This window comes from Vulpes lagopus, chromosome 10 (genome assembly GCF_018345385.1).
Source record: "Vulpes lagopus strain Blue_001 chromosome 10, ASM1834538v1, whole genome shotgun sequence".
Taxonomy (NCBI): domain Eukaryota; kingdom Metazoa; phylum Chordata; class Mammalia; order Carnivora; family Canidae; genus Vulpes; species Vulpes lagopus.
Genome location: NC_054833.1, coordinates 83,708,018 through 83,734,535, shown reverse-complemented (window position 1 = coordinate 83,734,535; position 26,518 = coordinate 83,708,018). Strand labels below are relative to the sequence as shown.

At 59.8% G+C, this 26,518-nt stretch overlaps 1 protein-coding gene across 11 annotated transcripts in view; it reads left to right on the top strand.

Annotated features, from left to right (window-relative positions):
- MORN1 (MORN repeat containing 1) overlaps positions 1-25,693 on the top strand; it is a 52,244-nt gene extending 26,551 nt beyond the window's left edge. For 2 of the 11 annotated variants that reach the window (XM_041770607.1, XM_041770605.1), the window contains exons 11-13: positions 11,515-11,669; positions 11,779-11,858; positions 12,202-12,662. In XM_041770607.1, the coding sequence (XP_041626541.1) occupies positions 11,515-11,669; positions 11,779-11,858; positions 12,202-12,415 (449 nt within the window). In that variant the 3' untranslated portion in view covers positions 12,416-12,662. Of the gene's footprint in view, positions 1-51; positions 243-2,101; positions 4,843-11,514; positions 11,670-11,778; positions 12,681-22,671; positions 22,719-24,603 lie in introns of those variants that run through there. The other 9 variants (XM_041770606.1, XM_041770608.1, XM_041770612.1 and 6 more) reach the window with 9 other exon arrangements.
- The last annotated feature ends 825 nt before the right edge of the window (positions 25,694-26,518 follow it).

The window sequence follows — 26,518 nt, the reverse complement described above, 5'->3', positions numbered from 1 at the left end:
AGGAGCCCACCCCGGTGGCCCCCACCTGCCAAGGTCAGCCACCATCTGTAGTCCTGTGCAGGTTTGCCTGGTTTTCCGGCTGATTCTGTGACTGTCCAGCATCTCTGTGTGCATTTGGCTCCGATTCCTCATGGAGACATGGCTCCGGTGTCTGAAAACTTGCTGCCATGGAGCCGCTGGCCTGGCTTTCCCATGGATTATTCCAGAATTACGCCTGGAAGCCAAGTGCTGGAGCTCAGGAGGTGAATCTAAGTTTAATCTCTGCATCTCACTGTGTCTGGGGTTCCTAGGTGCCCCCACACCATCCGATCCGTCGCAGTCCCATAGGAGGAGCATTGGCATTACCCGAGGCATCCCAGCTGAGCATGGCCAGGGGTTCCTGCATGGCCCCCTGTGCTGTCCTCACCACAGGAAACAGCTCACCAGATCCTTGGGGACCATTGCAAGCTTTGTTCTCGGGACTCAGGGGTCCCCAAGGGGCAAGTTCACACATGCATTAGCTGTGGGGGCCTCCAGGCTCTTCTTGGCCTTTGAAGAGGGGCCGTCCCCACAGTTAGGATCCCAGCCCTGGAGACCACAGAGGGGTGCTTCTGAGTCACAGAGTGCTGGGTGGACCCGGCCTGGGCTCTTAACTGGGGGAGCCACAGACTGTGGGGAGGGGGGCTTGGGGAGCCTGGCCATGACCCCTCGTCGGCTTCCAGCTCAGTTTATAGGAGCAATTTTACGCTGCAGGGCAAAACCGTTCTCATATTTCTGTGTAAAAACACTCGCCGGGCGCCACGCCTTCCACTGGGAGGGATTTCAGGGCCTGTAATGAGGTCTCCGTGGAAACCAGGCCCAGAAAGGGGGCCCCCCACGTCTGCTCCTTGATGTTTAGTGCAGGCGGCCAGGGCCTGGCCGGCTGTGCAGGCTTGGGGTGCTCGCCACTCGAGGGGCGGGTCTCACCCCGTGCTCGCAGGGCTGGTCTCAAGCTGCCAACACGTTCAGAGACGTTTCTAGCTTTGCTGAGGTGCGGGTGTGGTGCTACAGAAAATTATCTTTCGGGAGACCGGAGGGGGAACGTGCCTTTGGTTTTATGAGAAACACTCAGGTTGGAGCCCTGAGCCTTGGGGGTGTGAGCTCTGAAGGCATCGTGGCTGAGCCCAAGCCCCAGTCCTTGGCCAGGTGCGTCTGGGGGCTGCTGCCTACAGTGGGGCTGCTGCTTCTCAGCCCTTCTCTGGCTGGGCACCACTGTACCGACCTCCTCTTCTGCAAGATGGTGAGCAGCATCTGCCCCCAAGATTGCTGCCCCATTGTGACCCCCTCCTGTCCCCCCCTCTGGGTGGCAGGCCAGGGACATGCACAGCTGCTCAGGGGTCAGGAAGGGTTGAAGAGCTTCAACTCCATTGATGTGAACATCTCACATGCTTCTGCTTCTCTTACGGGAACGGGGTCACCTCCAAATGCTCTGGAGGACCGCTGGCCCTGACCGATCCCATCCCAACAGCTGCCCCAGAGCACCCTTCGCCTCGCTGGTGCTCCAGCCTGGAGCATGGACATGCTGGCTAGCCGTCTGTCCTCTGGTGCATTCTGCAAAGAGTAGATGAAGCCATTGCACATATCAGTTCTGCTGCAAATAGGGCGAGGGGTCCAGCTGTAAGGAGAAAACCCCAGCTTAACCCAGGGAGCTTGCTGTGTGGACTCTAGGGGGCGCCAGCTGTGGGGCAGCCCAACAGTGTGTGAGCCCCTTGCACCAGCGGGTGGGGGGGCGGGGCGGACCCAGAAGCAGACCCCGGGGGATAGGGAGCTGCTTGCTGGGAAGGAGGTAAGGCTTTTTTTTTTTTTTTTTTTTTAATGAAATGGCTTATTCTGTGACTATATGGGGAAGACATCCTTAACTTGTAAGTTTTCCTTATCCGTTACCTGGAAGAGCAAGAAGTGTGGTATTCCATGGCAGCCCCCATGTGTATAGGCAACATAATCAGGGATCTTTCTCTCAGACAAGCGAATGTCTGTATTCTCAAAGCCAAACCATAAACTGTGTCATTCTCATGCTTACCCCTGGCCTGGCACGGTGCCTTCTCGTATGGCTCCCAGATCTTGGCTCTCTTCCTCCTGCCAGACCGTCGCCCAGGACCCTGGAACCCCTTTCAAGCCTGCAGTGAGTCAGGGTCGAGCCAAGAGTCACTGCCTCTGTCTAACCGGGGCGACAGCCACATGTGTTTGAAAGTCTTGGGAGCATCTGCTGGGGGCAGCCAGCCTACAGCCGGGACATACGGACAGGCCCCTAAAGTGCAGCCCCGAGGGTTTAGACCCAGAGAGCAGTCAATACACGCCTGAAATAGATGTGGGCCAGAACATCTTCCAGGTGACCATCCCTCTTGAAGCTACTTGCTGTGGCCCTGAGCAGGGGGTCCACTGACATTTCTTCCTGCACACAGACTCCAAGCCCAGGGCTTCCCTCTCAATCAGGATCACAGGCGACACTGGACGGACGCCCTCCCATGACCAAGCAGGTGCTGTGCAAGTAGACAGGAGTGCAGCTAGTGGAAGCCTCATCCCAAGGACATGCTTTTGCTCCCCAGAAGCACCCCCCGCCCCAGTTCCGCGATCCTGAGCTTATGTAAGAGCCTGCTTCTGACAACACAGCAATGGCTTCAACTCCATTGATGTAAACATTTCACATGGACATTCAGAGGCAGGGGATGTCCCTCATGATCGCCAGGGATCCCCATTCCCGTTTCCTCTTCTACTCCATCGACCTTCCCACACCACCTTGTGGCCCCAGAGACCTGCACAGGTGCCAGTCATCATACCCCTGTTCCAGACAGCAGGAAGGGGGAAGTGTAAGAGGTAATGGCCCTTCTCTTCTAAGAAGCGTCTCTTCTAAGACACCCGCTGTCACTTCTGTCTCGTTGGCCAGAACTTGGTCACGTGACCACACCAGGCCACAAGGAGACAAGAAATACAACTTGCCAGCCAAGATCAGGCTCTGTTACCCGAGAACAAGGGGAGGATGGGTATATCGAGTCATCGAACCCAACCTCAGCTTACAGCGGAGAGCAAGGCCCTGGGCTTCCTGCCACCTCCAGGGACTGATCAGGCTGAGGGGCCCTTCCTTTACATCTCTCTATGGGAAGTGCGTCCCATGTGTGCAGCCCTGCCATGTCCCTCAACCTCGTGCCCCGGTCCCATGACAGGACTGTAAGGCAGTGATCCTTGGGTTTGGTAAAACTGAGACTGGTGGTAAAGATGCTTAGTGTGTGAGACCAATGGGAAATGTGAAGGTGGGGTCCCACAGCACCAGGACCTGAGGAGGGCTGCAGAGGGCCCTGCCCTGTGTCTCTGTCTCAGGGTTCACTCATGGTCGAGAAACAGTGCGGGATCCACCCTGGTCCTGGACAGGTGTTCCCCCTCCCTGACCCAGCGGTGGGTGAAGGCAGGGCCAGGGGCCTGGCCACCTGGTTTTCTCTGCAGGCACCCCTCACAGGCCTTTGCTCCTGGAGGTACTGCTGGGTGCAGGCTGGGCCACCAGCAGGAGTCACAGACAGGCCACCTGCCCCTCCCCACCCTGCCCCTCCTGTCTCTGTGAGCCCCACCGGAAGGATGCACCAGTGTAACAGGATGTCCTTGCCCACCTCATGGTCGACTCTGAGCACTTTGGGGTTTCCATTCTCAGCAGCCAGGAGGTTGGGTGCCTGGGAGAGGAAGGAGGAAAGGGGCTGGAGCCACCCTATAGGGAGGCATCGCGGCGGAAATCAGAACAGGCATCATCCACACTTGAAAGCAAGTATCCGTGTTTCTACGTGTTCTTGAGCTCATGCGCACATGGCTGGGGTCCACTGAGCACAGTCCCCAGCAGGCCAAGCAACTGTAGGTGCTCAGTGCTCTCTCCCCACTGTACACCGGGTTTCTCCAGCCACGTGCTCCTAGCCCCTCCAGTCACCAGAACGTGGGGCACGTGGACGGGACATGGGCACCCAAGGCAGGGCTCCACTGGCCCTTCCAGTTCATTCCCTCGCCCACACCCCACAGGGACCAGCTGCTCAGCCCGGCCTCACCCATCCAACCCACAATTAAGAAAGCGAACCCTCTAAAACCTTAGTTTCCAATCACGCAAATAAGTAAAAGGAAGGGAGAAAATTCTCTTTCCGGAGGCCTCATGTCAGTAACATGTAATTGCCAAAATCAGTGTTTGATTATTTTGTTGATATGAAATATTTCAGTCATTGAATTGTTTTAACTTTCAAACAGATGATTTGCTTTTTGCTGAGAAGAACAGGCGATTTCATGGGCGTGGACGATCGCCAGGTTTTCTAAACCCTATTTTGGTGAAATTACAGCACCCATGTTTCAGTGACAAAGCACATTGATGTTATATTCAAAAAGATTTTTATATTTAGATGTTTAACCTTTTGTAATTCCCACCCACAGCTTTCCATGGTAGCGCCCTTTTCTGTAAATTGCCGTCAGTGGGGTGTCTGCTCACCCCCTGGCAATTTAGGCCCATTGAGTCCTAATGCAGGTGCTGATAATTGCTGCGGGGACATTGTCAGGCAGCGGAGCCCAGGGGCGCAGACAATCCCCCGTAAATTGGATTTGGGAACCTAATAAAGCTGTAGCAGGAGAACCTCAGATTGCATCGGGCTTGCTCTCTCTCTTTCTCTCTCTCTCTCTCTGTCTTTTAAATGCACAAAACCCTCCCAGGAAACGTTTCCAAATGATCTGAGTGGTCCCTCTTTTCCATTCCTTGAATAAATGCTTTTGAGTGTTCATCAGATGGGACCTACGAAGAATCACCCGTAATTTAAGATGATTTTAAAAATCAAGGTGTCCTTTGCTGCTAATCCAATCTTGCCAATAAAAGCGACGGAATGTGTAGCAGAGAACTTCTGGAAATTTCATTGCTGCTTGGGGTGGTAACACACTATAATATTAACTGTCTGTGGTTAATGATGACAAGATTAGCTAGCATGAAAGACCCGTATTTTTAAAGGGAAATTTGTGCTGTAGGTTTCTCATCGAGGAATCCTACCAGGTAGAGGGAATGTCCCCAACAAGTACAGACGGATTCTGTGGTACCTCCAGGGCTAGTGCAGGAGGACCAATGGGATGAATTCAAACGTCTGCCTGAAACCACACATCCGAGGGATGAGTGGCCACAGGACCTGCAACCGCAGCCCCCTCCCCAGCATCTCCCCAGTCCCTGTTCTTCCTGCAGCTGCCTGCCTGGTCTGGGGCCTGGGCTCAGCCACAGGGTAGGTGCCCGAGGGCCATGCCCAGGGCCCCAAGAGCAGATGTGTGGGGTACCCTGGAGAGAAAAGAGGGCGGCAGACAGGCCCGGACATTCATCAGGCTGTGCTAGTGCCGAGCTCTCGCAGGGTAGCAAGCCCATGCCCCTGTAGATGTGCCTTGGGATGGCTGCTCCTGGGAGAGCAAACTCGGCTCCAGAACTGGGTGCAGAAGTGCCTCCTGCAGTACAGAGCCTGCTCAGACTTCTCTCTCACCCTGGCTATGGCCTCCGAGGCCTATCCCAGGGGGCCCAGGGGGTGGCCCCCAAGGCAGTCTCCATGCTCACACCGCAGGGGCGAGGTGGGCCCCTTCCCCATGACCTGGGGGATTTAGGCAGTCCACTGGACAAGCCCAGGCCAGGCAGGGATGGAGACTTCATTGTGTCCTGATCTGTCTCAGGTTTAGCCACGAAGGGGAGGGGACACATCCCACCTGGCCAGCTGCCCCTGTGCCACTCTCCTCCCTCCTAGGACCTACCAGCAGGGGCTCCTGGTTTGCGATGGTCAGAGCCCTGTTTGCCCTTCTGGGCTACTCCTGTGTCTCACCCCGAGTCTGGAGCCTCTGGCCTTCTTCTTGTCACCATATTGCTGCCTGTGACTCTCTGTCCACAGGGCGCAGGTACAGTGCTCGGGTCAGGCCCCTGCCCCAGCCGGTAGGGGCATGCGCAGGAGACTCAGGAGGGCAAGAACCTTGACCTGGGGAAGGTTCCGAGAAGGGGCCTGTTTGGCGTTGCTGTCCTGGGCAGTGGTGGGTGGGCAGGCCCCCATGCTGGGCAGAGTCAGCCAGATGAGCAGCTGGGGATCTGTCCTGGGACAGAGGGGATGGGCCAGGCATGCACATTCATGTGGGAGCCCACATGCCAGATGAGTCCTCGCCCCACTGAGTGTGTATCATGAAGCGACCCATAGGAATGTTTCTGTGTGTGCCCTTATGTGCAGACTGTGTGCACCTATGTGCATGTTTCCCATGTAGGGTGCGTGTGCAAGTGTGTGCTTACGCCCCGGTCATGTGACTGGAGGCCGTAGACCCAGCTACCTCCTTCTGGTACAGGCCGTTGGCCCATGGTTCTCTCTCTCCCGGGCCGCTCAGCAGCTCCTATTCTGCTCCTAGAGACACGACAGGTACCCTCATCCTTTCCCAGAAGGATGCACGCAGGGAGCTCTCTTTTGCTAGAAGCATAGCCTCAGCCACAGGCCAACTCCATCCCTCTCAGAAGGCAAGGCGTGTTGCCAAGTCAGGAGACCTCCAACCTCTGGGTCAGCCCCAGCGAAGGGCCCCGCACCACCTGCTGACCGCCTGCAGGCAGCCCTTTGTGGCCTCGAGGCCTCTGCACAGGCCTGTCCTGAGAGCCCCCGGGGGCTGAGGTACACAGAGCTACCCTCGGCCAGCCCTCCCAGGACACACACCGTCCAGGTGGCCCAAGGGCTACAGGGGAAGCTTCTGAGTAAGTACACAGCTCGCCACCTGCGAGGAGTGCCTCACGCAGCCACACCCACACCAGCACATCCTGAGGTCAGCTGCAGTGCCCAGACCCCGCATCCCAGGGCCGTGCCTAGGGCCTGGTCGCCTGCTCCACCCTGCTCCTTGCCCAGATGGGCTGCTGCTTTCTGGATGAGCTGCCTGCAAGATGAGAAGCAGCCCCTTGCGGGGAGTCACCCTGTGTGGGTGGTAGGCTGCCCGCCTCAGCCCTCTGGGGCTGGTGTCTCCATCGGTCATCCCAGGGGTGGCCCAGCCTCACCCTGACCCCTTGGTACAAATAGCCTGGCCAGGGGACCTTCTAAAGGTGAGGAGTAGGGGGATGTCCATGATGGGCTCATGGAAGACCCCACATCAGTGCCCCCATCCCGGGGTTGCCAGCAGAATCCCCTCCCCTTCACATCCCGTGTGGCATTCCAGCTCAGTATAGCTCCAGGAGGGAGTCTGGAAACAGTGGCGTGCCCCCAGGGTAGCAGGAAGATCTGGGGAGAGAGGATGCTTTAGCCACTTGGCACAGAACTTACGGCCCCCTTCAGAAGAACACAAGCATAGGAGAGGACAGGGCAGTGCGTCCTTTATTTTCTGCGCATCCAGAAAGGACTTGGGCCAACAGGGACAGTGGCTTTGTGTCAAGTCCATTTTTCACGCTTCAATAAAGGGAGGGGAAGGCAGGCAGCAGGCTCCCCATGAGTACAGTGCTGTGGCCTCGTGGTGTGTGTGCCGCCGAGCTCCACCCAAGGGGCCCAGGGTCCTGACCTGCTGCCACAGGGCCAGGGGTCCTGAACACCTGCGTCCCGCCCTCCCTGCCCCCGCCAGGCTGGGCCACATGCTTCCTGCTAGCCTGCTTCTTACACAGGCTCCTTGGGAAATGCTTGAATTTGAAAACCTCTGGATGAAACTATGAACCCAACCCTGCCTCAGGTCTTAGGGCCCCACATGGGGACCATCTGTGTCTGGACTGGCTCCGCGGGTGCCTCCCCCAACCCAGGGTGTAGCCTGCGTGGACATGAGGCAGGGGAAGCGCCACAGGCCCTGCCCCATGGTCGAGTCAAAGACAACATCTGGAGGTCTGTGGGGCCAGCCCCCACTGTACACATGGACAGGTGGGCAGGGGGCACACGGTGGTGACCTGGGCCATCTGAGAAGGGGCCCAAGGGGCCCCCCCAGCCCTGCCCAATGCTCACACTGCCTCCTCTCCCTCTGGGTCATGGAGCCCCTCGCCCTGCAGACTGCTTTGCCTTGGGAAGCAACCGGCTCCTTGGCTAATTGAGTCTGCCCTAAAGCCTAATGCAGTGTGTCTGGTCACCTCCACATGAGACGACTCTCGGCCCCTTAGGGCCGATAACTTTTTTTTTTTTTTTTTTCACTTAAATGAAGAAAACATCCAGCCCATGGCTGGCTCTCCGCCCGGGCCCACGGCGGCCGTTTGACGGTCGCGGCCCTGCCTGCGTGAGGCTTGTTTGCTCCCGCCGATGCTCCGCCTTTGTCTCCGTGTCCTACACAGGTGATTAGGGAGTCTAATTGAGTTGGCTGTAAAAAGATAATTAATCGACATTTCCTCCCAGAGAGGTCAAGCACTGATCTCCCCGCGGCGCAGCCTCCCGTTAAGAGTCGCCCTCACCCCCCCACACCGGTCCCAGAGGCAGCAGTGACCTTTATCTTGCTGATAATTAAAATTGACATAAAGGCTTCGGAAAGAACTCCTGAGAGATGAAGTCTGGTGTCTAAGGTGGGGGAGCTCCCTTGTGGGCCAACCAGGCTGGGGAGCACCCCCCAGCGTGGCCGAGACCAGCTCCAGGGCCCCTGCAGGCCAAGGCGGGACCCTCAGCCAAGAACACTGTATCCTCGGGAGCACGAGGGGATCATGGGACACTCACTTCTCCCGGTGGCTCCCTCGGGACCTGTGGGCCCAAGTGCAGGAGGGCAGTGGGATCCCAGAGAATGTGGTGCTCTGGCCAGGGCCGTGGCTGGGAGTGGGGTTGCGTCTGCCTGTTTTGTGTGCCTGGTGGTGTCTCTGCAGCGTGGCCCCTTATCAGGAGGTGTTCTTACATCCTGTGGGTGGCACCTGCCTGCAAGTCCAACAGGGGGCACACGTGGCCGCCGTGGCAGCAAGGTGAGCAGTGGCAGGGGTAGGCCGCCTGGACACGGCACCTGCAATGATGTCCCGGGGTCAGGATGTAAGCAGAGGCCAGAGGGGCCAAGGGCCCGGAGGCTCATGTGGCAGCAGGGTCGTGAGCTAGGACCAGGGGCAATGAGTAGCAGGGGCAGCCAGACCTGGAGGTGCTGTGGCCACAGGGCTTGGCGCACACTCAGGACCCAGGAGGTCAGGGGGTATCTGTGTGCTGGGTGTGAGGCTGGCCCCCACGATGGTGGTCTAGAGGGACATTGTGAAGGGAGGGGCAGAGTCAGGTGTCACCCAGTTGCTGGTAGAGCAAGTGAGATGGGGGGTGGACCTGCAAGAACAGGAATTGGGCCTGGGGGGCTCAGAGCTCCCTGGGGCCAGCGTGCAGGGGTTGAGCTTGGCCAGGCTGGCTTGTGCTCTGTGGACTTCCTGTGAGGGACAGTGCTGTGACCATGCCTGTGGAGGGCAGGCCAGAGGGAGACTTAGGAGCCTGGTGGGGGCACCGCCAGCAGGAAGTGCTGGAGCCAGTGGGGGTAGGCGGGGAGGGAGGGACTCCAGTGGGTGGCAGCAGGGATGTGTTCTGAAGACCCAGGGCGGTGGGGACAGGGTGGTGAAGGAGCGCTGGCTGGGGAGGGAGCCCCAGTCCTGGCCACATACCAGAGGTGCCCATCCTGGGAAGGTGGCAGCAGGTCTGGGTGTCACATCTGAGAATGCTAACAGGGGAGTAAGCCCCACAGGGTCCTGTCCCTTGTGCAGAAGGGGCCCATGTGTGCAGGGAAGGGGCCCCGGTGCCAAATCTAGAAGACCCCCTGCCCCGCACCGCAGACACGCAGCTGCTTCGGTTTAGGGCCAATGGCTTTGGGTTTCTCTCACTTTGGACAAGACGAGGTCCCTTTGGTCCTCAGACAGTGGAAGGCGTGGAGGGAGACCTGCACTAGGTCATGGCAGATGTCAAGCCTATGGCTGGAAGATGGGCTTTCACTGAACTGCACCTGGTTGTCCCCTTGCTGCCCTGCCTGTGGGCCCCGCTGAGTTCCGTGACGTTCGTGCCACCAGGCAAAGCATGGAGGTCAGTGTGCAGCGCCCTTGCTCTCTGGACCCCGACTCCTCCTTGCCAAGTGGAGAGGCCCAGAGATTTCTGAGGATCTGCCTGCAGCTGCTTGGCCCTGGGCTGAAGGAGATGACACACTCCAGGCTGGGTGTGCACGTCCCCTGTCTACCCCCACCCTGAAGACGGCATGTTGCTGTCGGAGGCATACCCGGGACCCACTCGCCTGCGGTCATCTGGCCGGGGGTGCTAGGGTGCAGAGCTGGGGGGCGGGGGGGCAGTCTTCATCATCCAGAGGTAATCAGCTCCACCGAGCCCACTGGAAGCTGTCCCTGCTCTCGGAAATAGAAATTATGCCATCAGCACGCGGCCCCCAGTCATTGCTAAGGACATAAATAGCGTGAGGACAGCAAAAGCTAATGGAGAGAAGGGCATTAGTTAAAGACTGTCCTTGCAGAAGGACAGACTTGACTTCTTATAATGCGCTGTAATGATGAAATGAAGATACCTCTGAGAGAAATAATTCCCTCCCTGTGATTTGGAAATACTTCTGGGGCCTGTCTGCAGAAGCTGGTCTCCAGAGAAGGGACCTTAGTGCCTCCTGTCCTTGGGCCCGTCCAGCGCATGGATGAGGGCCGCCCCGCCCCCCACCGCAGATTCTGTTAGCAGGAGCATCCAGCCCGCCTTGCCTGTCTCTGGCTGTCCCCATGGCCCCGTCCAGCCACCTCCCTGAGGTTTGACTAGCTCCTGCCGGTGGCCTCTCCCTGATGGTGTGAACATGGGGCAGGGACTTCAGGACAGAGGTAGATCAAGAGAGCCAGGAGCCCAGCTCCCCAGGATAGTGGACTGTGATGCACGTGTTTGGGGCAGTCCTGGTGACCCTGCAGCAAACTCACTAACTCATCTCAGCCGCCAGCTTTCTGTGCATGGGACAGGAGGAGGAGGCAGCCAAGGCCGCAGCTACATCTGCCAGGGGGCAGACCCTGGGGAGGGCATCTCTGGGAGGAAATGCTGGTCCTCCTTACACCTGGGGGTGCCAGGAGAGCAGGAATGATGAAAGCTGGGATGGACACAGAGGCAGTACCTGCTGCAGGGCTGAGCCCAGCCCACTGCCATCCTTAGATGCCAGAGGACTTGGGGGGCTTCTGGAGGCTGTTGCCCCTTGTGGGGGCTGGTGGCTGCCAGTTGTAGCCTGACGCCACCTGTAGCAAGAAGCCATGGAGTGGAAATGTCCTTTTCCAGGCATACAGTGCCAAGTGGAGAGGCCCGGCCCGGCCCTGTGTGGGTGCCCAGGACCCTTCCAGCCCCAAAGACTCAGCCTACCAGGCCCTCTGGTGGGTCCCAAAATACACCACACAGAGCCCACTCTGTGTGTACCAGGGCCTGCTGGGGAGTGCCAGGACCATGGTGCCCAGCCATGCACCTGGAGATTGCCACATGGCAGGTGTGCACTCTGGGCAGCAGGACTCCAGGGCCCCAGGTCAGCGTGGCCACCCGGGGCCCAGGCAGCTCAGCTGCAGAAGCAGTACTTCAGAGGCTCGGAAATCTCGTCTTTGCCTTGCGCTGCTTAAAGGTCTTTCCGTTCTTCACTTTTCAGGAGAAAATTCTTCTCCCTCTTCCTGGGGACTCAAGCCCCAGTGTCCTGAGGACTGCCAGCGAGTGGAACAAGGCTGCGCCCAATTCTCGGACGTCCGCTTGGGGCCCCCACCACCAGGGTACAGCCCTGTCTTCTTCCTCAACGACCCCCGTGAGGTAGGGGCAGTGAGACCCGCCCCGCAGCGCCCCCCCCACCGCATGCTGTGCAGCCCCAAGGCCCGTAGCGGGGGAGCCCCTCTGAGCCCTCCCTCACCACTCCTTCTAGAAAGCAGACGGCAGGCCCAGAGGTGGCCTGGGCCCCGGGAGGACGACGCCCACCATGCAGGACCTGCCAGGAGGTAGCAGGTAGGAGAGGCTCACCGACTCAGGGCGTCTGCGGGTTTGGTATAACCTTGCCCCCAGCCGGACTGCAGGTAGGGCCTCCCAGGTGTATGCACTTGCAAGCAGAGGTCGGATGCCCAGGGGCAGCAGGGACTTCTGTGGCCTGGACAACAGGGGAGACCAGGCCGGCTGCTTCACGAGAGCCCAGCCCTGGTCCAGGGTGGCCAGAGCTAGGGCACTCACTCAGACCCGAGGTGGGCAGAGCAGGGAGGCCTGCTTCAGATGATGGGGCAGCAGGGGGAGCCGTGCCAGTCCTTCCTCCACGGGCTGGCAGGGGCAGCAAGGGACACTGTTCACATGTGTGCAGAAGCCAGGAGGGGCCCAGAAGGCAAGCAGAGCATTCGTCACCACATGCCAGCCACACACCCGCCACAGGCCGGGGGTCCGTAGCGGCCGGTCCTACAGCAGAGCAGACACACTGGAAGGGCCACATGCCCTGTGGGGGCCGAGGAGACAGCACTCCGTCAACCTCTCAGCCACACACTCTTTCCAGCCCACTGCCCTGCCAGGAGGAAGGCTGAGGTCCAGAGAAATCTTTCCTGGCGTCTGCATGTCCCCTGCCAGGCCCTGTGGCCCAAGGCTCAGGCGGGAGTGAACTCCCTTCCCCGCCAGGCTCCCCCAGCACCTGGGAGCCACCAGCGCCTGAACACACACACCCCTCCCCTGGGCCCCTGTGGTCTCCTCTGCTGGTGGAGCCTGGAGCACAGCAGACCTGGGGCTGGAAGCAGAAATTCCCAACATCGCAACGTGCCGACCCCTAAAGAATCACCTGCTCTGGAAGGACAGGAACCCTCGGTCTGGAGACAGGGCAGCACCAGGCCCTGGGCGGGGCAGGGAGGGGCCAGGACTTCCCAGATGCCCGCCTGCCAGCAAGGGTAGGCCCCTGACCAGTGCTGGGGGTCAGGGCCAGCATACCCGGGGTGCACCGCTCTCCGCACCGCCAGCTCCAGGCACCCGTGGGAAGAGCCACGCGCAAGAGCAGAAGCCTGTGGGCACTGACCCAACGACAAAACTCTGGGAAAATCAGAAATTCAGTAGAAATAGGAAGAGGGCCCATGGTGTCCGTCCTGAGCCTCCAGAGCCTGCCGCTGTCCCCGCAATTAGATCGCTCATCGCTGACGCCAGCGGGCGTGGGCCGGGCCGGGACACCCGGAGGCTGGCACCGTGTCGGCAGGCTGACAAGCCTTTGATCCCACTCATGAGGCAGAGCCGGGACGCTCTGTTTCCCGGGGAAGATGCCACCCTTCTGTGTCGTTCTGAGTCACGGTTTGTGAATTAAATATGAGGCCCGCTTTACACAATAACTGGAGAAGCACAGACCTAAAAAAACATTGTCAAGATCCTGCTAAACATGGAGACACCACATTCACCCAGTGTTTCGGTGGCGGGAACGCATGTGAGAGCCAGAAGCGGACACACATAGGGCAGCGCGGGCCTGATGTCAGGCGGCAATGCTGGACGGGCTCCTTTCAGCAAACAGAAGGCGCCTCCTGCGGAGGGGGGCTGCTCATACTGGGGGGGTCTGCAGTCCTGGGAGGGAGGGGCTCCCCTGGGTCCTCGTACTGGGGGAGTCGCAGTCCTGGGAAGGCACATTTGCGTGTGGAATGCTCCACATCTCTGCGCATGAGCTTTCTGAGCTGGTGACGTGGCCATGACGCACTCCTGCCCCCGTCTGGGGTTCACGGGGGCTGTTGCCCCTCCCCCTGGGAGGCTGAATCTCCGGGTGGCCCAGCTGATGGCTTCTGCGCACAGGAAGCCTGGAGAGATGATTTTCATGGAGAGGTCTGGGGGCACTGGGAGGTCTGGGGGCCCCTGCCCCTGGGTCCCGTTTGCAGGCACAGGTCTGAGCATCGATGTGCAAAGCCCCATGTGGCTGCAGAGCGCACGCTCCCCCGAGCCACCTCCCTTACCCTGGTCACAGGGTCTATGTGGCAAGTCACCTCTCTCAGACCCCACTGCCCCTGGTGCTCTGTGCCCCGAAGCCCCCTATTCCACCTGGGTGTCTCGTGGTGGGGGGCCACGAACATACCCAAGGCCCCCAGCATATGCCCAGTGCCACCTGCGAGCTCTGCTATGGGGGCATGGCCATCCCGATGTCCCCCACCGGCTCCTTACTCTGGCTTGGGCACCAACTCCCCACACCAGCACCTATACCTGGCTCTTGCCTCCAAAAACCCACCTTCTGGAATCCTAAGAAAACATCCTGTCTAGCAGCCAAGGCTGGGTCAGAGGCCCTGGACTTCACACCTGGTCTGGTTTGCGTTGAGGACCCCCCCCACACCGCCAGGTCTGGGGTATGTGGTCAGGGCATTTGCGAGGGCTGGCCTCCACATGCACGTGAATGGGGCCAAGGGAACCAGGTGCTCCCCATGCTCTGTGAAGCCTCCAGCTGCCAGGTCCCTCTTGTTTGAGGACAGACCCATGGGGTGGGGGGAGGAGGGAGGCAGCTCTTGTGGCCTTCTGCCCCCAGTGAGCATGCAGCCCCCACCTTCCCCTCTTGATGGGGCTGTGACGCCATCTCCTAGATGCCTTGGCTTCTTGGGAAGGCCACCATTCAACCCCACTTTCTGTAACGGGGAACAGGGCCCCATAGGCTCCCATCCTGGGTCCCCCCACCCCAGACCATGTCAGGCCATCCAGGCATCCCAGCCAGTCCAAGATTCTGCATTTCTGTCTGTGGGTTTGCAGCTGGCCTCCCAGGCTAGACCTCCCTCCCTGGAGGGAGGGGCCATGGGGGGCAAAGTTTGGAAGGGGGCAGCCCCCCCGCCTCTCCCATGGTGACAAAGGGGCCGCGCCCAAAACAACCCCAGGGACACAGAGCCCTGGGCCCTGGTACTGCCACCCCCAGACCCCAGGCTCTACCCGCTTCCTCTCACAGCCCTGCGACTCCAGAGCTTGGTCTTCACCGACCAAGGTTTCCAAAGTGTTAACAATTTCCGGGGGGCAAGGTGGGGTGTGTCCAGATGGCTTCCACACCCACAACCTCACCACACGCTGCCTCCTCCCAGGGACCAGGGACCAGGGGTGCAAAGTGGCCCCAGGAGTCGGGCTGGGTCCAAGCTCTCCTGCTGGCAGTGGGATGGCGGGACCACTGGGCTGACCTCAATGTCAGTCCCCAGCCGCTTGCTGCTCTGGGTCTCTAGGTGTCAGACCCCAAGGTCAGGGAGGCTGGGGTGGTGGGGAGTCCAGGTGGCTGCCGTCCCCCCTGGGGTGACCCAAGTGGGGACCAAGGGCAGAAGGCCAGTCCTCAGCCTCAGGATTGTGGGAGCCTTCTCAGTGGCCAGGTGCTGGCACATAACCTCCCCTGGGGTGGGAGCCACCTTCTGGTGGCTGCTTCTGGTGGCTGCTTCTGGTGGGCTGCTGGGAAGGGACGGGCCTCGCGGAGGCTCCTGCCACTGGTCAGCCGTGAGGTGTGGGCCCTTGCCTGCCCGCATCTCCCTGGTGACCCCTCAAAGCCTCAGGAAACCACGCATTTGCTCATCCACTCACTTTGCCCACGGAGCAGCCCATTATTACCATCCAGGAGGCTCACACAATAGAAATGATTGAAAAAGATTAAGAGGGACTCGCCACCCTGTAATTCCGGAGCCTGGCAGAGGTTTTAATTTACATAAGAAGGGTAAAGCGTTCCAGAGGAATCATTTGCCTCTTGCTCAACTCTCAGCGTAATTGTGCACCATCTTCAATGTCTAAGAAGGATCACCTTTGTGCATTTTGGTGATGGAGGGGAGGGGAAGGTAGGTTAGCCGCCAATGGGCTTCCAGCAGCTTCTGCCTTCCAGCGTACATGCCCTGACCATCTGGGTTTTTTTTTGGGGGGGGGGGCGGGTTTCTGCCCAGGGTAGGGGGCATGCAGGTGCAGCCAGGGGCTAAGGGCCCAGCCTCAGCCAACTTGGGGCCCCTGGCCACACAGGGCCCCACCCCAGCCACACCTGGCTGATTCCCAGGCTGGGAGGGCCCTGCATGTGGATGACAGGGGAGGGGCTGGCTGGGGTCTTGAGCGGGATCCCAGGGTCCCAGAGGGGGTGAGGTGCATCTGACTCCATTTCCCCAGGGAATGGCATGAATCGGGGCCCTGTCTTCTCCACCATCTCCGAGTCTGGGTCCTGAGTCGCTGCCTGCCCGGGGTCGGGTGGGCCTGCTCCAGTCCCCGAGTCCCCAGTGCCAACCAGCTCCTGCGGGGTGAGGCAGCACGTGGACCGAGCGCCCCGCGGTGTGGACCCAGACTGGGCGGGTGGGCAGATGGCTGCGGGGGTAGCGCATCTACTCCATTCCTGGGGCAGAGGGCGGCAGCTCCTGGCTGAACCCAACCAGGAGCCTCAAGGCTGCCTCCCTGTGCCCATGGTGGGGGCATCTCCGGGTCTGCTGCTCGTCCCCGGGACGTGTGTTCCTCGCTGTGTTCCCGCGGAGACATTCCTGGCACATCACGGAGTTTCACAACATGACACAGAGCCCTGTCAGTTCCTGAGTGATGTGAAATTGTGTCAGCTGCAAAAGACGGAGTCGATTTTGGAAATGTGGCTGTGAGATTGCCCAGCCACTCATGAGAATTCCATTGAAACGAGGCATTCCCCCCCCTTCAAATCCTAAATGCGTGCTTTGTGGTAGGACAACGCAGCCACCTGCAGCCCCACCTGCCAAGATGCCACCAGGCAGCCGGGCAGTGTGTGAGCACCTTGGGGACGACCTTGCCCATGACTACTCTTTGCCAGCTCAGCACACGGCCAGCCAGAGCCTGATGCGCCCTGGCCGGCACAACCCGCCCCCCTGCTCACTCGGAGAAAAATGGGTTTAATTAAGACTTCCGTGATTAGTCATTTAATCAGTCATCAGGCCAACACAGATGGAGCCAATTAATGTTTTTACTTGGATAGAGAGTTGGGGCCGGCAGCCCCTCCTCACAGGGTCGCACAGGTGACTGCTGAGCACTGGACGCAGGCCCCTATCCCTTCCACCCCACACTCCTCGCCAACCCTGCCCCAGGGGCACAGGTCCTCCTGCCATCCCCCCTCGTCTGCCCTGGGGCCTGTCCTGTGAGACCACCACTGACAGGCTCCACCATGACCCGGAGATGCTCCGACCAGGGGCCTCCGGGGTCAGCAGGGCCCCAAAGGGAACAGCTCGGGGTGCCCACCCCAGCGGGGGTGCCGGGGTCCAGCCAGGCAGGCCTGGCCAGTGAAGAGCCAGAGCTGGGTGTGAGCCTGGAAGTCTGGCTTGTGCCTCTAGGCCCAGCCCGGAGCCCTTGGAGCATCTCCGCAGGACCTCGGGACAGAGCCTCGCCCAGGCCGGGGGCACAGAGAGGCAGCCTGGAGGCTCCGGGCTGGGCCCAGCCAGGAGCTGCCGCCTTCTGCCCCAGGGACCGAGTAGATGCACGACCCCCGCAGCCATAGGCCTGCACTCCGGCTCGGCCACCTCTGGGTCCAGCTCCGGGTATCCCCTGCTCTCTCCCTCCACTCTGTTACCTACTCAGAGCTCAGCCCAGGAGGCTGGGCTATATGCTTTGAACTGAATCTCCAATCACCCAGAGAAACCCCACAAGAGGTCCAGGGTGAAGCCCACAAGCCCCTGCCTCTGTCCTGCACAGGCAGGGCCCTCTGGCCTTTGGGACACGCTGGCTTTCCACTGGGTTGCGGCCTGAATCACCAGGGAATGTGTCAGGGGTTCTTGGCAAGGGTCTGCTGCAGGGGCGAGGGGACAGGTGGGTTGATTTCACACCTGGGGGTGAGCACTCCCAAGACCAGAGAGCACCATGTAAAAGGTTCCTGTCCCCCCTGCAACGTGTCCCTGGTCGGTGGCCCTTCCCTTGGCCATGGATCTCTCACAGAGTGGGCTCAGCCTCCAGCTTCCCGTCCCGTAGCAGGTGGCTCCTCTCAGTATGTTCGTGGAAGACGAGAGATAGTGATTGAGGACTTTCTCTACTTCCTCAGAAACTTTAGAGATCCAGAAATGAGCCCTGTCTGGTCCAAGCGGGAATAATAAAAGGAAGCAGGTGTGAGGGCCGGGCGGGAACAGCTGGGCTGGTGCTCCGGCTGCCCCAGTCCCCCTCAGTCCCCCTCGGCACAGCGGGGCTGGGAGGGCACAGTCACCACAGCAGCAGATGGAGGATGGAGGCACACACGGCCTAACTCTCACATACCCACGGCAGGCCATGGGGTGGGCGCCCTCGGTGAGGGACAGGCACTCCCACACAGGAACTGACTGCTTGCGGGGGACAGTCTAAATGGCTTTAGAGCCCCTCAGCCCTTCCCCAAGTCTGGGCTGAGATTTCCTGAAGCTTTTGGTGCCCCCTTCTCTCCTCTTCCTGGGATTGAGCCGTTTTCCTGCCGTGTGCACGGGGGCCTCACTTGCAGGGGCCACCATCCCATCGTGAGCTTGGCTGAGCAGAGCCCCACAGCGCAGACCACCTTCTGCAGATAGGGGCTGCACCGTCAACGAGGGAAGCTGGGGCTGTAATCCCATGGCTATCACTCGGGGCCTGTGGCCCTGAAGCTTCTGCTTCTTGGGGGTCCCTAGGAAGGAGCAATGGTTTCCAGCTCGCCCCAGATCCCGGCCACCCCTGCTCCAGCAGTTAGCTGACCATTCTAATTTTGGAACTTTCTTAGGAGCTCTTTGTAGGGGCCCCAGAAAGCCCCAGGGCTCATACCCCATGTGGGCAGGTCAGGAGAGCCTGGGCAGTTTCTCTGCCGGCCACACACCCTGAGGGTGACACTTCCCCTAATCAGTGCCTTGACTGTCCTTTCCCTAAGCCAGCATGTCCTACTAGTACTTAGTACTTATTACCAGAGGACAGCCATGGTGCCCACGTGACTATAGGCAGAGGCCAGGATCCTGGGCCATGAGCCAGACTGGCCCAGAGGGGGTGCTCACCCCCAACCACGATGCAGGAAGGGGTCCCCATGCCCATTGAAGTCTCAGGGGGTCTACACCCTATGCCATGCCCGTGTGCCCACTTCACAGCTTGAAAACCAGTGACAACAAGGGTCAGTACCAGGGTTGACCAAACCCTGAGCCTGTGCCCCCAGCCTCCTGCCCCTAAGTGTGGTCTTCAGCCAAGGGGCCTACTCTGCCTACCTGGAAAGCCACCAAGCCCACAGCCCTTCAGGTCCCCTGGTGGACTTGTGGGTAGACAGGCCCAGGTCCCCTGAGCTGCTAGAACCCCTTTCTCCTGACACCCACTATGTACTTGGCCATGGGGGTCTTGATACACACCCCCACCTCCCTCTGTTCGGCTGCCCAGTAAAAGGACAAGCATGGGCCAGGGTGTGGATGGCTGGCTTTGGCTTCTTCTCCAATTATGGCCAGTTCTTCTGCTCTGCCATTTGTTGCCCCAACTCGAGCCATAGAGAGAAGCCCAGAGCTTGCCTGTGGCCCCATGCCCTGTCCAGGCTGCTGTGGGCATCACCTCAGCAAGAATTCTGCTTAGGGTTGGATGTGTCTATGGTCCTTCCAGTGGGACAGAGTTCCCAGGAGCATTCCTGGGGGCTTCATGACTTTCAGTGCAGTCCTGAGGCACACCCATCCTGTTGAGGTCAATCGGCTCAGACAGGACATTCTCAGGCCTAAGGGAAAGACATGGGGTCATGGGAAGCACCAAGGCCAGCTTTGCTGAGGGGACAACAACTGCATTGGTGAGCCACTCAGGTACTGAGCACCCAGTAGGAACCTGCAGAGCTACCTTGTTGACCTTGGCAGGAGGCCACCTGCTTGCCCATGTATCCCCTGGGGGCAGGCCAAAATTGAGGCCATCAGATCTCATGCAGACTGGGAGACCCACCATGGGACCTTTACTACAGATGATGCACACTGGACCAGGGCCATGAGCAGTCAGGGCAAGATGCCATTTTGGGGCCTCAAAGGACAACCCCAAATACCAGGGGCAGAGGCCTCATGCCCTGCCCTCCACTAGGAGCCCTGGCCCCTCAAGATTGACCACTGAGCCATGAGCCAGGGCTATCTGGGCACCGTATCTCAGTTTGGTCTATGGATATGGGAACAGGCTTCTGCTTCTAGCCGGGATGAAGTGCAAGGGCTGGATTTGCTCTCCCACAGGTAAACAAGAAACAAGCTGGACAAGATCCAGGAAACGACAGCCAGCCTTCAAGACACCAAGAGGCTCCAGATCACCTCCTGGAGCATTTCCAAGTGTAGTGCAGGGAGGGGACTCAGCCAGTCCAGGAGATGGAGCTGGGGGTCCTAGGAAGCCAAGGCAGCTAGAGTTTGCAGGAGGGAGAACAGAAAGGAGGGAGCACGGAGAGGAGGGAGTCCTAGGGATCTGCAGAGCATGAGGAATGTGCTTGAAGCCAGGAAAACAGACAAGAGGGTCACAGTGAGTCCTGCCCAGAGCTCACACAGGGTTGTGGAGAGTGACCCATCCAGAAGACCTCGGAGGAGTATTAGTAGTCGGAATAATTAACCGTATCTTGAACCCCACCTAACAACCTAAAAACAGGACCCAAAAGGATCAAACCTTCTCTAAGTAACTGAACAGCATCAAGAATATAAGAATACAAAGTATCCAGTAGCCAAGAAAGTAAAATCCACAATGTCTGACATCTGACCGAAGATTACCAGGCACACAGAGAAAGCAGTAAAGCACAACCCATAACAAGGAAAAATAAACCAAAGCCAACCCAGAAATGACACAAATGGGGGAGTCAGTCGACAGAGGCGTGAAATGCTATGACTGGACTGGGCATGCCCAGTGGGGAAGACTGGCCACGTGCAGCAGACACGAGAGCCGTGAAGGAGTGGAATCGCCCACTGGAGCTGGAGTTTGTGGGCAGGAATGGGTGCAAGGGAAAGGAAGCCACGAGCTTGCAGACACAGCCAGGGGACCCCCCACGTGAAACCCAGAAAGAAAAGCAAGGCTGAACCTCATGGGCAAAGCATTTTGTCACATGGCTCCTGCTGGCCAGGATCAGAAGCTGCCAAGTGCTGTGGGGAGGATGTGACAGAAGAAATGATGGCCAAAATTGGTTCAAACTTGATGAAAAATATAAATCTACAGATTGAATACACAAGGAACCCCGAGCACAGGAAGCGCGAAGATGACCACAGCAGTGGCAGCTGAAGAGAAAGCACAGGACGGATCGCTGGTCTCAGCGGCCCAGGTCCAGCTCCCAGCACCGCCTACCTCCCACTGGCTCCTGATCCACCCCAGACACCACCCTGGACCCCTTGGAAGCCTGGGGGCTTCTGGTCCGGCCCAGCCAGAGCCCCTGCCATCCCACAGAACCCCGTTTACACCACCACCCAGCGCTCCGGCTGCAGGCTGTGCTCCCAGTGCTCCCACTGCCTCCCCATCAGTTCTGCCCTCACCCCGCCCACCCCACCAGCTTGAGAGCCATCCGCTCCCCAGCTCCCCAGCACTGCTGGCACCTCCTCACACTGAGGCTCCCCAGCCCCTTCCCCCTCACTCTGCCTCTGTTTTCTTGAATCCCTGGGGGTTCTGTAAAAACTCTCAGGATTCTTGTAACCCCATCTACTTCTCTTGAAGCTGGCAGGCTGACAGACTCCGGTTATTCTTAGGGCTGAATTATTTATCTGCATTCCCCTCCTCACCCACACTTCAGAATTTGTAACGTGGCTCCTGGGTCTGGGCCAGGGCCCATCTTCCCCCACTTGAAATGAAGTAATTTTAAAATCCTTTGTCTTTAATTTTTTATCATCCAAACCATGCCCAAGGTAATTAAGCTTGGCAAGGGGTCAGAGCCTGGTGGGTTGCCGAGCTGATGCCCGGGAGCCCCTGGCCCTCCACCCCACCCAGCTCTGATGACGGGAAACTGCCAGCCATGAAGGGCCAGGGGGGAGGGGTCCCATGGCTGCCACCAAGTCCCATTGGATAGATCATTCAGGGCAAAGCTCATCCCTTGGGGCCTCGGCCGTCCCGCCAAGAAGGTGCCCCCGGCAGCTGGAGGATTCAGGTGGGCATCCACACCACACTGGCTCCCTCATCCCAAGGTGGCAGGGAGGAGGCCGAGGGCCTGACCCAGGGCAGAGGGCTCAGACAGGGGTTCTGTGCCACATGTCCTCAGCGGCACACAGCATGCCCCCCTGGGCAGGTGACCGCTCCGTGGGCAGGTAGAGTGGGCACATCACCACACGCCACGGAGGGGACCTCCACCAGGTCAGAGCCCTCAAACTTGGGCTTGAGCTGCCCCAAGTAGCCTGTCAGGGCTGTCTCCCCACTGCCATGACCAGAAGGGAGGTTCTCTGTCCCTCAGAGTTGGCACCAGGCTGGGGCTCACCCCTCCTGTCCCTGCCTGTTACCTTTTCTTCCCAGGATCGCCTAGCTAACAGTGGTCTTCGGGCCCTTGGAAGGGGACCCAAGGGGATACACTGGTCCCCATGATCCCACTTCCCACCAAGCCCAGCTACCAGTTCTGAGTCACCTACAAACTTCGTGGATGCAGCACATCCTCTGCCCGTGTGCACACAAGAACCTCACCTTTATCCTGTGCAAAGCAGCACTGGCTGTGGGAACCAGATTGAGTCTGCTGGCTCTGGCTCCAGACTCTGTCCACGGGCATGTCTGGGTTGAGACAGCAAGGGCCCAGGGCTAAGGGGCAGAGAGCTGTCTGGAGGGGGCTGCACATACAGCCCTGGGAGGGCAGAGGTGAGGCTCATAGGACAAGATGCTCACACCTGTGCCTACCTGAGGCCAGCAGGCAGGGACTGCAGGGACTCTGCTATCCTCAGGGCCCCAGTTGTGGGGGCTGTGCCACATGCAGCGGGGCCCTGGGCAGTGATTCAGGGGCTCCCTTCTCTTGTCCCTACAGGCCTGATGGGGTAGCCACTGCAGAGCTGGCAGCAGCAGCCTTCCCAGGTAGGTGGGCAGACAGAGGACACCTGTCACCCCACAATCCAAATGTATCATATTGTGGACTTTTTGCAAAAACTCCCTTCCTCTGAACGCACCCCTAAATTCAACATTTATCTTGGCTAGGGCAGGCAGGGGATCAGAGAGGGCAGCTCCCAGCCTGGCCACCACCCACACCACTCTGGGCAGTCCCAGAGGCACCAGAGGTGGAGGGGACATGGAGGGCCCAGGGCCTCCACAACGCCCCCTCCAGCCTCCATCCCCCAGAATGGCTGTGGGCACCGGGCAGGGTATCTGGTGGAGGGCTGCTTGTCCATCTTGGGGGCCTCTCTGTCCCCACGGGCAAAGCCGATGGCCCTGTTTCCTTGTATCCCGGATGCTGATTGGAAGGCTGGCAGGCCTCCGGACCTGGGCCTCCCCTGACCCCACAGGTATTTGGGAGTGTTAGCAGGAGGAGGTCTGGGGCCTGGGCAGTGACCCCCACGTCCCCCTCTGGGCTGGTACGGGGCATCCCAACAGTGGCCACATTAGTCTGCTGACCAGCCAGAAGAGCCAGAGCTGTGGCCACTGTACTTCTGGGCCCTGGGAGCTCGTGGGTGCCTGAGGCAGCCAGGGTGAGCAGAGGGGACGCCCTCTGCACTGTAGTTGGGAGGGGCCCATGGGGAGTGGGCTGCAGAAGAGCAGGGCCCCAGGGAGAAGCAGCTTCCAGGCTGCGAGGGCCAGAGCCAGAGGGTGGCCAAGTCCCTGAGATGTGGGCCACGCTGTCTCTGCGGGGACACCAGGCGCGGGGCCCACGGGCAGACCACGTGGGCCGGGCCTCGGTGGCCACCAGCCAGCCCTGCTCCCAGCCACGGGAGGAGGACGTCAGGAGCGGGGTCACACAGGGCGGGGCCGGGTGCACGCGGCTGCCCAGAGCCCTCTGCCCAGTCCACTGCTGGCCGCGGGCCGCCGAGCCGTGGTCCCGGGAACACCTGGAAACCCGGCTGCTTGCAAACACCGTGGCGTTGCCATGTGTGGTGGGAGGCCGGTGCCTCGGGCGGCGGAATGCGGGGCCCCCCCTCCCCACCCCGGGCCCCCCAGGAGCTGCAGGAACTGACTCAGAGCCCAGCGGATTCCTGCTGCCGCTGCTGCCACAAGGCCCTTCCCCATCCTGCCCGGGAACATGCGGCGTCCGCAGCACGGCGAGGAGAGGGCCTGCCTTCCAGACCGGGGTGCTGGAATGTTCTCTCTGACGGTGTGAGCCGACTCCTGTGCCCTGTTTCAGCTGTGGCCGCATTCCTGGTGTGAGCCTGGGCCAGCCCAGCGAGCTTTTTCCGCGCTCGGGTGCCAGCCCCCGTGGGCTCGGGGGAGGGAAGAGGGCGGTTTCTATGGCAACCGCACTTTCTGTTATTTCTTATTTTCTTTTTTATGGTTTCTCCAACTTTGAAGCTCTGCAGACAGTTTACAGACTGCAAGAGGGAAAGTGTGTCTCCTCCTGAGTGCACCAGGGGCGGCCCTCCTCCCCAGCCCGCGGCCAGCGGGGCAGCCATGTCTTCAGAGGCTTCCTTATTTAAAAATAACATTTTAGAGGAAATGAATTATTTTTCTCTAAAAAGATAGGGAGTATTTTCAAAAGAATGCTTGCACTTAACCGTGCAGCCCCATCAACCGTGAGGGGCTCTCCACCCGCGCCCGCCTGCCCCCGCCAGGCCTGGGGTCCCGGGTGGAGGAAGTGGCCTGGAGCTCCCCGAAGGGCACTGAGGCAAGGTCCCAGGGTCCCAGGGCCCCAGGGCCCCAGGGCCCCAGGCAGGGTTTGGGGGTGGACAGAAGCTGAGGCCAGAGTGGGGCAAAGGCAGGAGCCTGGGCTGTTGGGGGCCCCTGGGGGCCACGTCTGAGGGCCTGTCTTTTGCAGGGGAGTATGTCATCATGATCCGCGATGTGACTGACCCGCCCTTCCTGGGCCACACGCTGCCCACCGCCTTCAAACACCTTCGGGTCTTGGGGAAGGGGATGGACCAGCGGCCCCATGTCCCTGGAGAAGGCCCTAAATCTCCGAGCTAGGACAGCCGCCCTCACACACTCCACAGCTTCAATAAAATGCTCCACACTGACTCCCGAGAGGTACCTTACCCACCCCACCAGGCCCCCTGTGGAGGCCCAACCAGTGATGCCAGGTCCCCCTCTGGCGGTGACACCTCCACTCCCCAGGGAGAACCCAGGCCAGGCTGGGGAGGGGGCGGGCCTGGTCCCCCACCACCGAGTCCCCCCACCCTTCCCCGCCAGGCAGCCTGGGGACATGGGAACTGGCTGCTAAATGAGAAATCGAGAGGTAGCAGCAGGTGACTGGTTTTCCGGAAAGGAGCTTCATGTCTGGGGGACACTTCTTGGATTTGACAGCTGCCTCTGAAACACACCCAAGTCCCGAGAGCGGGGCAGGCAGGGGAGTGGGGAGACTCTGGAAGCTGTGGCAGCTAGCCAGGCGGCTGACATGAAGGGAGGGTGGCGGGGCCTCCTTTGGCCTCCACTTTGTGGGCTCATGGCTTGCCAGATCCAGGATCCAAGGCCTCTGCCCACCTCCTGTTTCCATGGCCCCTGGGGCCCACCCTGTGCCCACCCTGTGCTGGTTGGAGCCAGGCTTGCCCCTCGCTGTGAAGCCCACTATCCCTTCTCCCTCTGACAAATGAGGAACAGGGAAGGAGCCCCCAGCCCCCAGCCAGGAGAAGCACACTGTTGCCTCCCATCCTGGAATCCCTAGGCCCCTCATCCCTCCATCCAGTACCCACTTCCCTCCTACACAGGCATCTGCACTCTGCCACCCCCTACCCACCAGAAGGAGGCTTCCTCCAGCGCTCACAGAAGGGCCACCCCCTCCCTCAGGCCCCCCCACACCGGCTGCTCCCTTGTCTCCCTAACTGTCCCTCCCCATAAGTCTCCCTGGGCCCCCGCCCTAGTGTAACCAGCAGTGAGGCACAGGGCACAGGGGTCATGGGACAGACTCCCTCTGGCCAGGAGAGCAGCCCACAGCAAGGCGTATCGGTCCTGCTTCAAGGGACGTCCCCAACCCAAATCCATCCCACTGCCCCATGCAGCCCCACACACCCTGCTGCTGCTTCTGCACACAGCAGGTGCTATCAGGGCTCACCCCCCAAGTCTGTGCCAGGACTTCCAGCCTGACCAGAGCAGGCTCCACACTTGCTGCCCTCATCGCTGGCTGCTCCCCCAGCTAACTGGCCCCTGCAGCTCCATGTTTCTGCCTCAGGGCCTTTGCATATGCTCTTCTCGATACCTGGACTGCTCACCTCCCAGATGTCACCTTCTCATGAGGGCTTCTTCGGCCACCAGGGAAGCCTCACCCCACCTCCAGCAAATACTTCCTGTTCCCTCCCCACCTCACGTCCCTGCACAGGTCAAGGAGTGAACATGCCATGCACTTCATTTGTCTGGCTTGCAATCTCCAAAGGGAGACATTTGGTCAGTTTTGTCTGCCTCAGCATCTAGCACAGTGTGTGATCTTAGGAGGCCCTCGGCAAATGTTTGAATGAATGAGTGAATTTGGAGGACCTACTCTGTGCCAGGCAAAATGGGGGCCACTGGAGACAAATTGGGCAGAGGAGGTGTACAGGGGGACTCATAGCTGAATAGCTGGAAGGAGGGCTACGAGGATGGATGGTTGGGTGAATGGATGGTTGGATGGGTGGGTGGAGGTATGGATGGACGGAGAGATGGACAGATGGATGGATGGACAGATGGGTGGGTGGATGGATGAGTACATGGATGGATGATGGATAGAAGATGAGTGGTCACGCAGGAGCGTGATGGGTGTAATT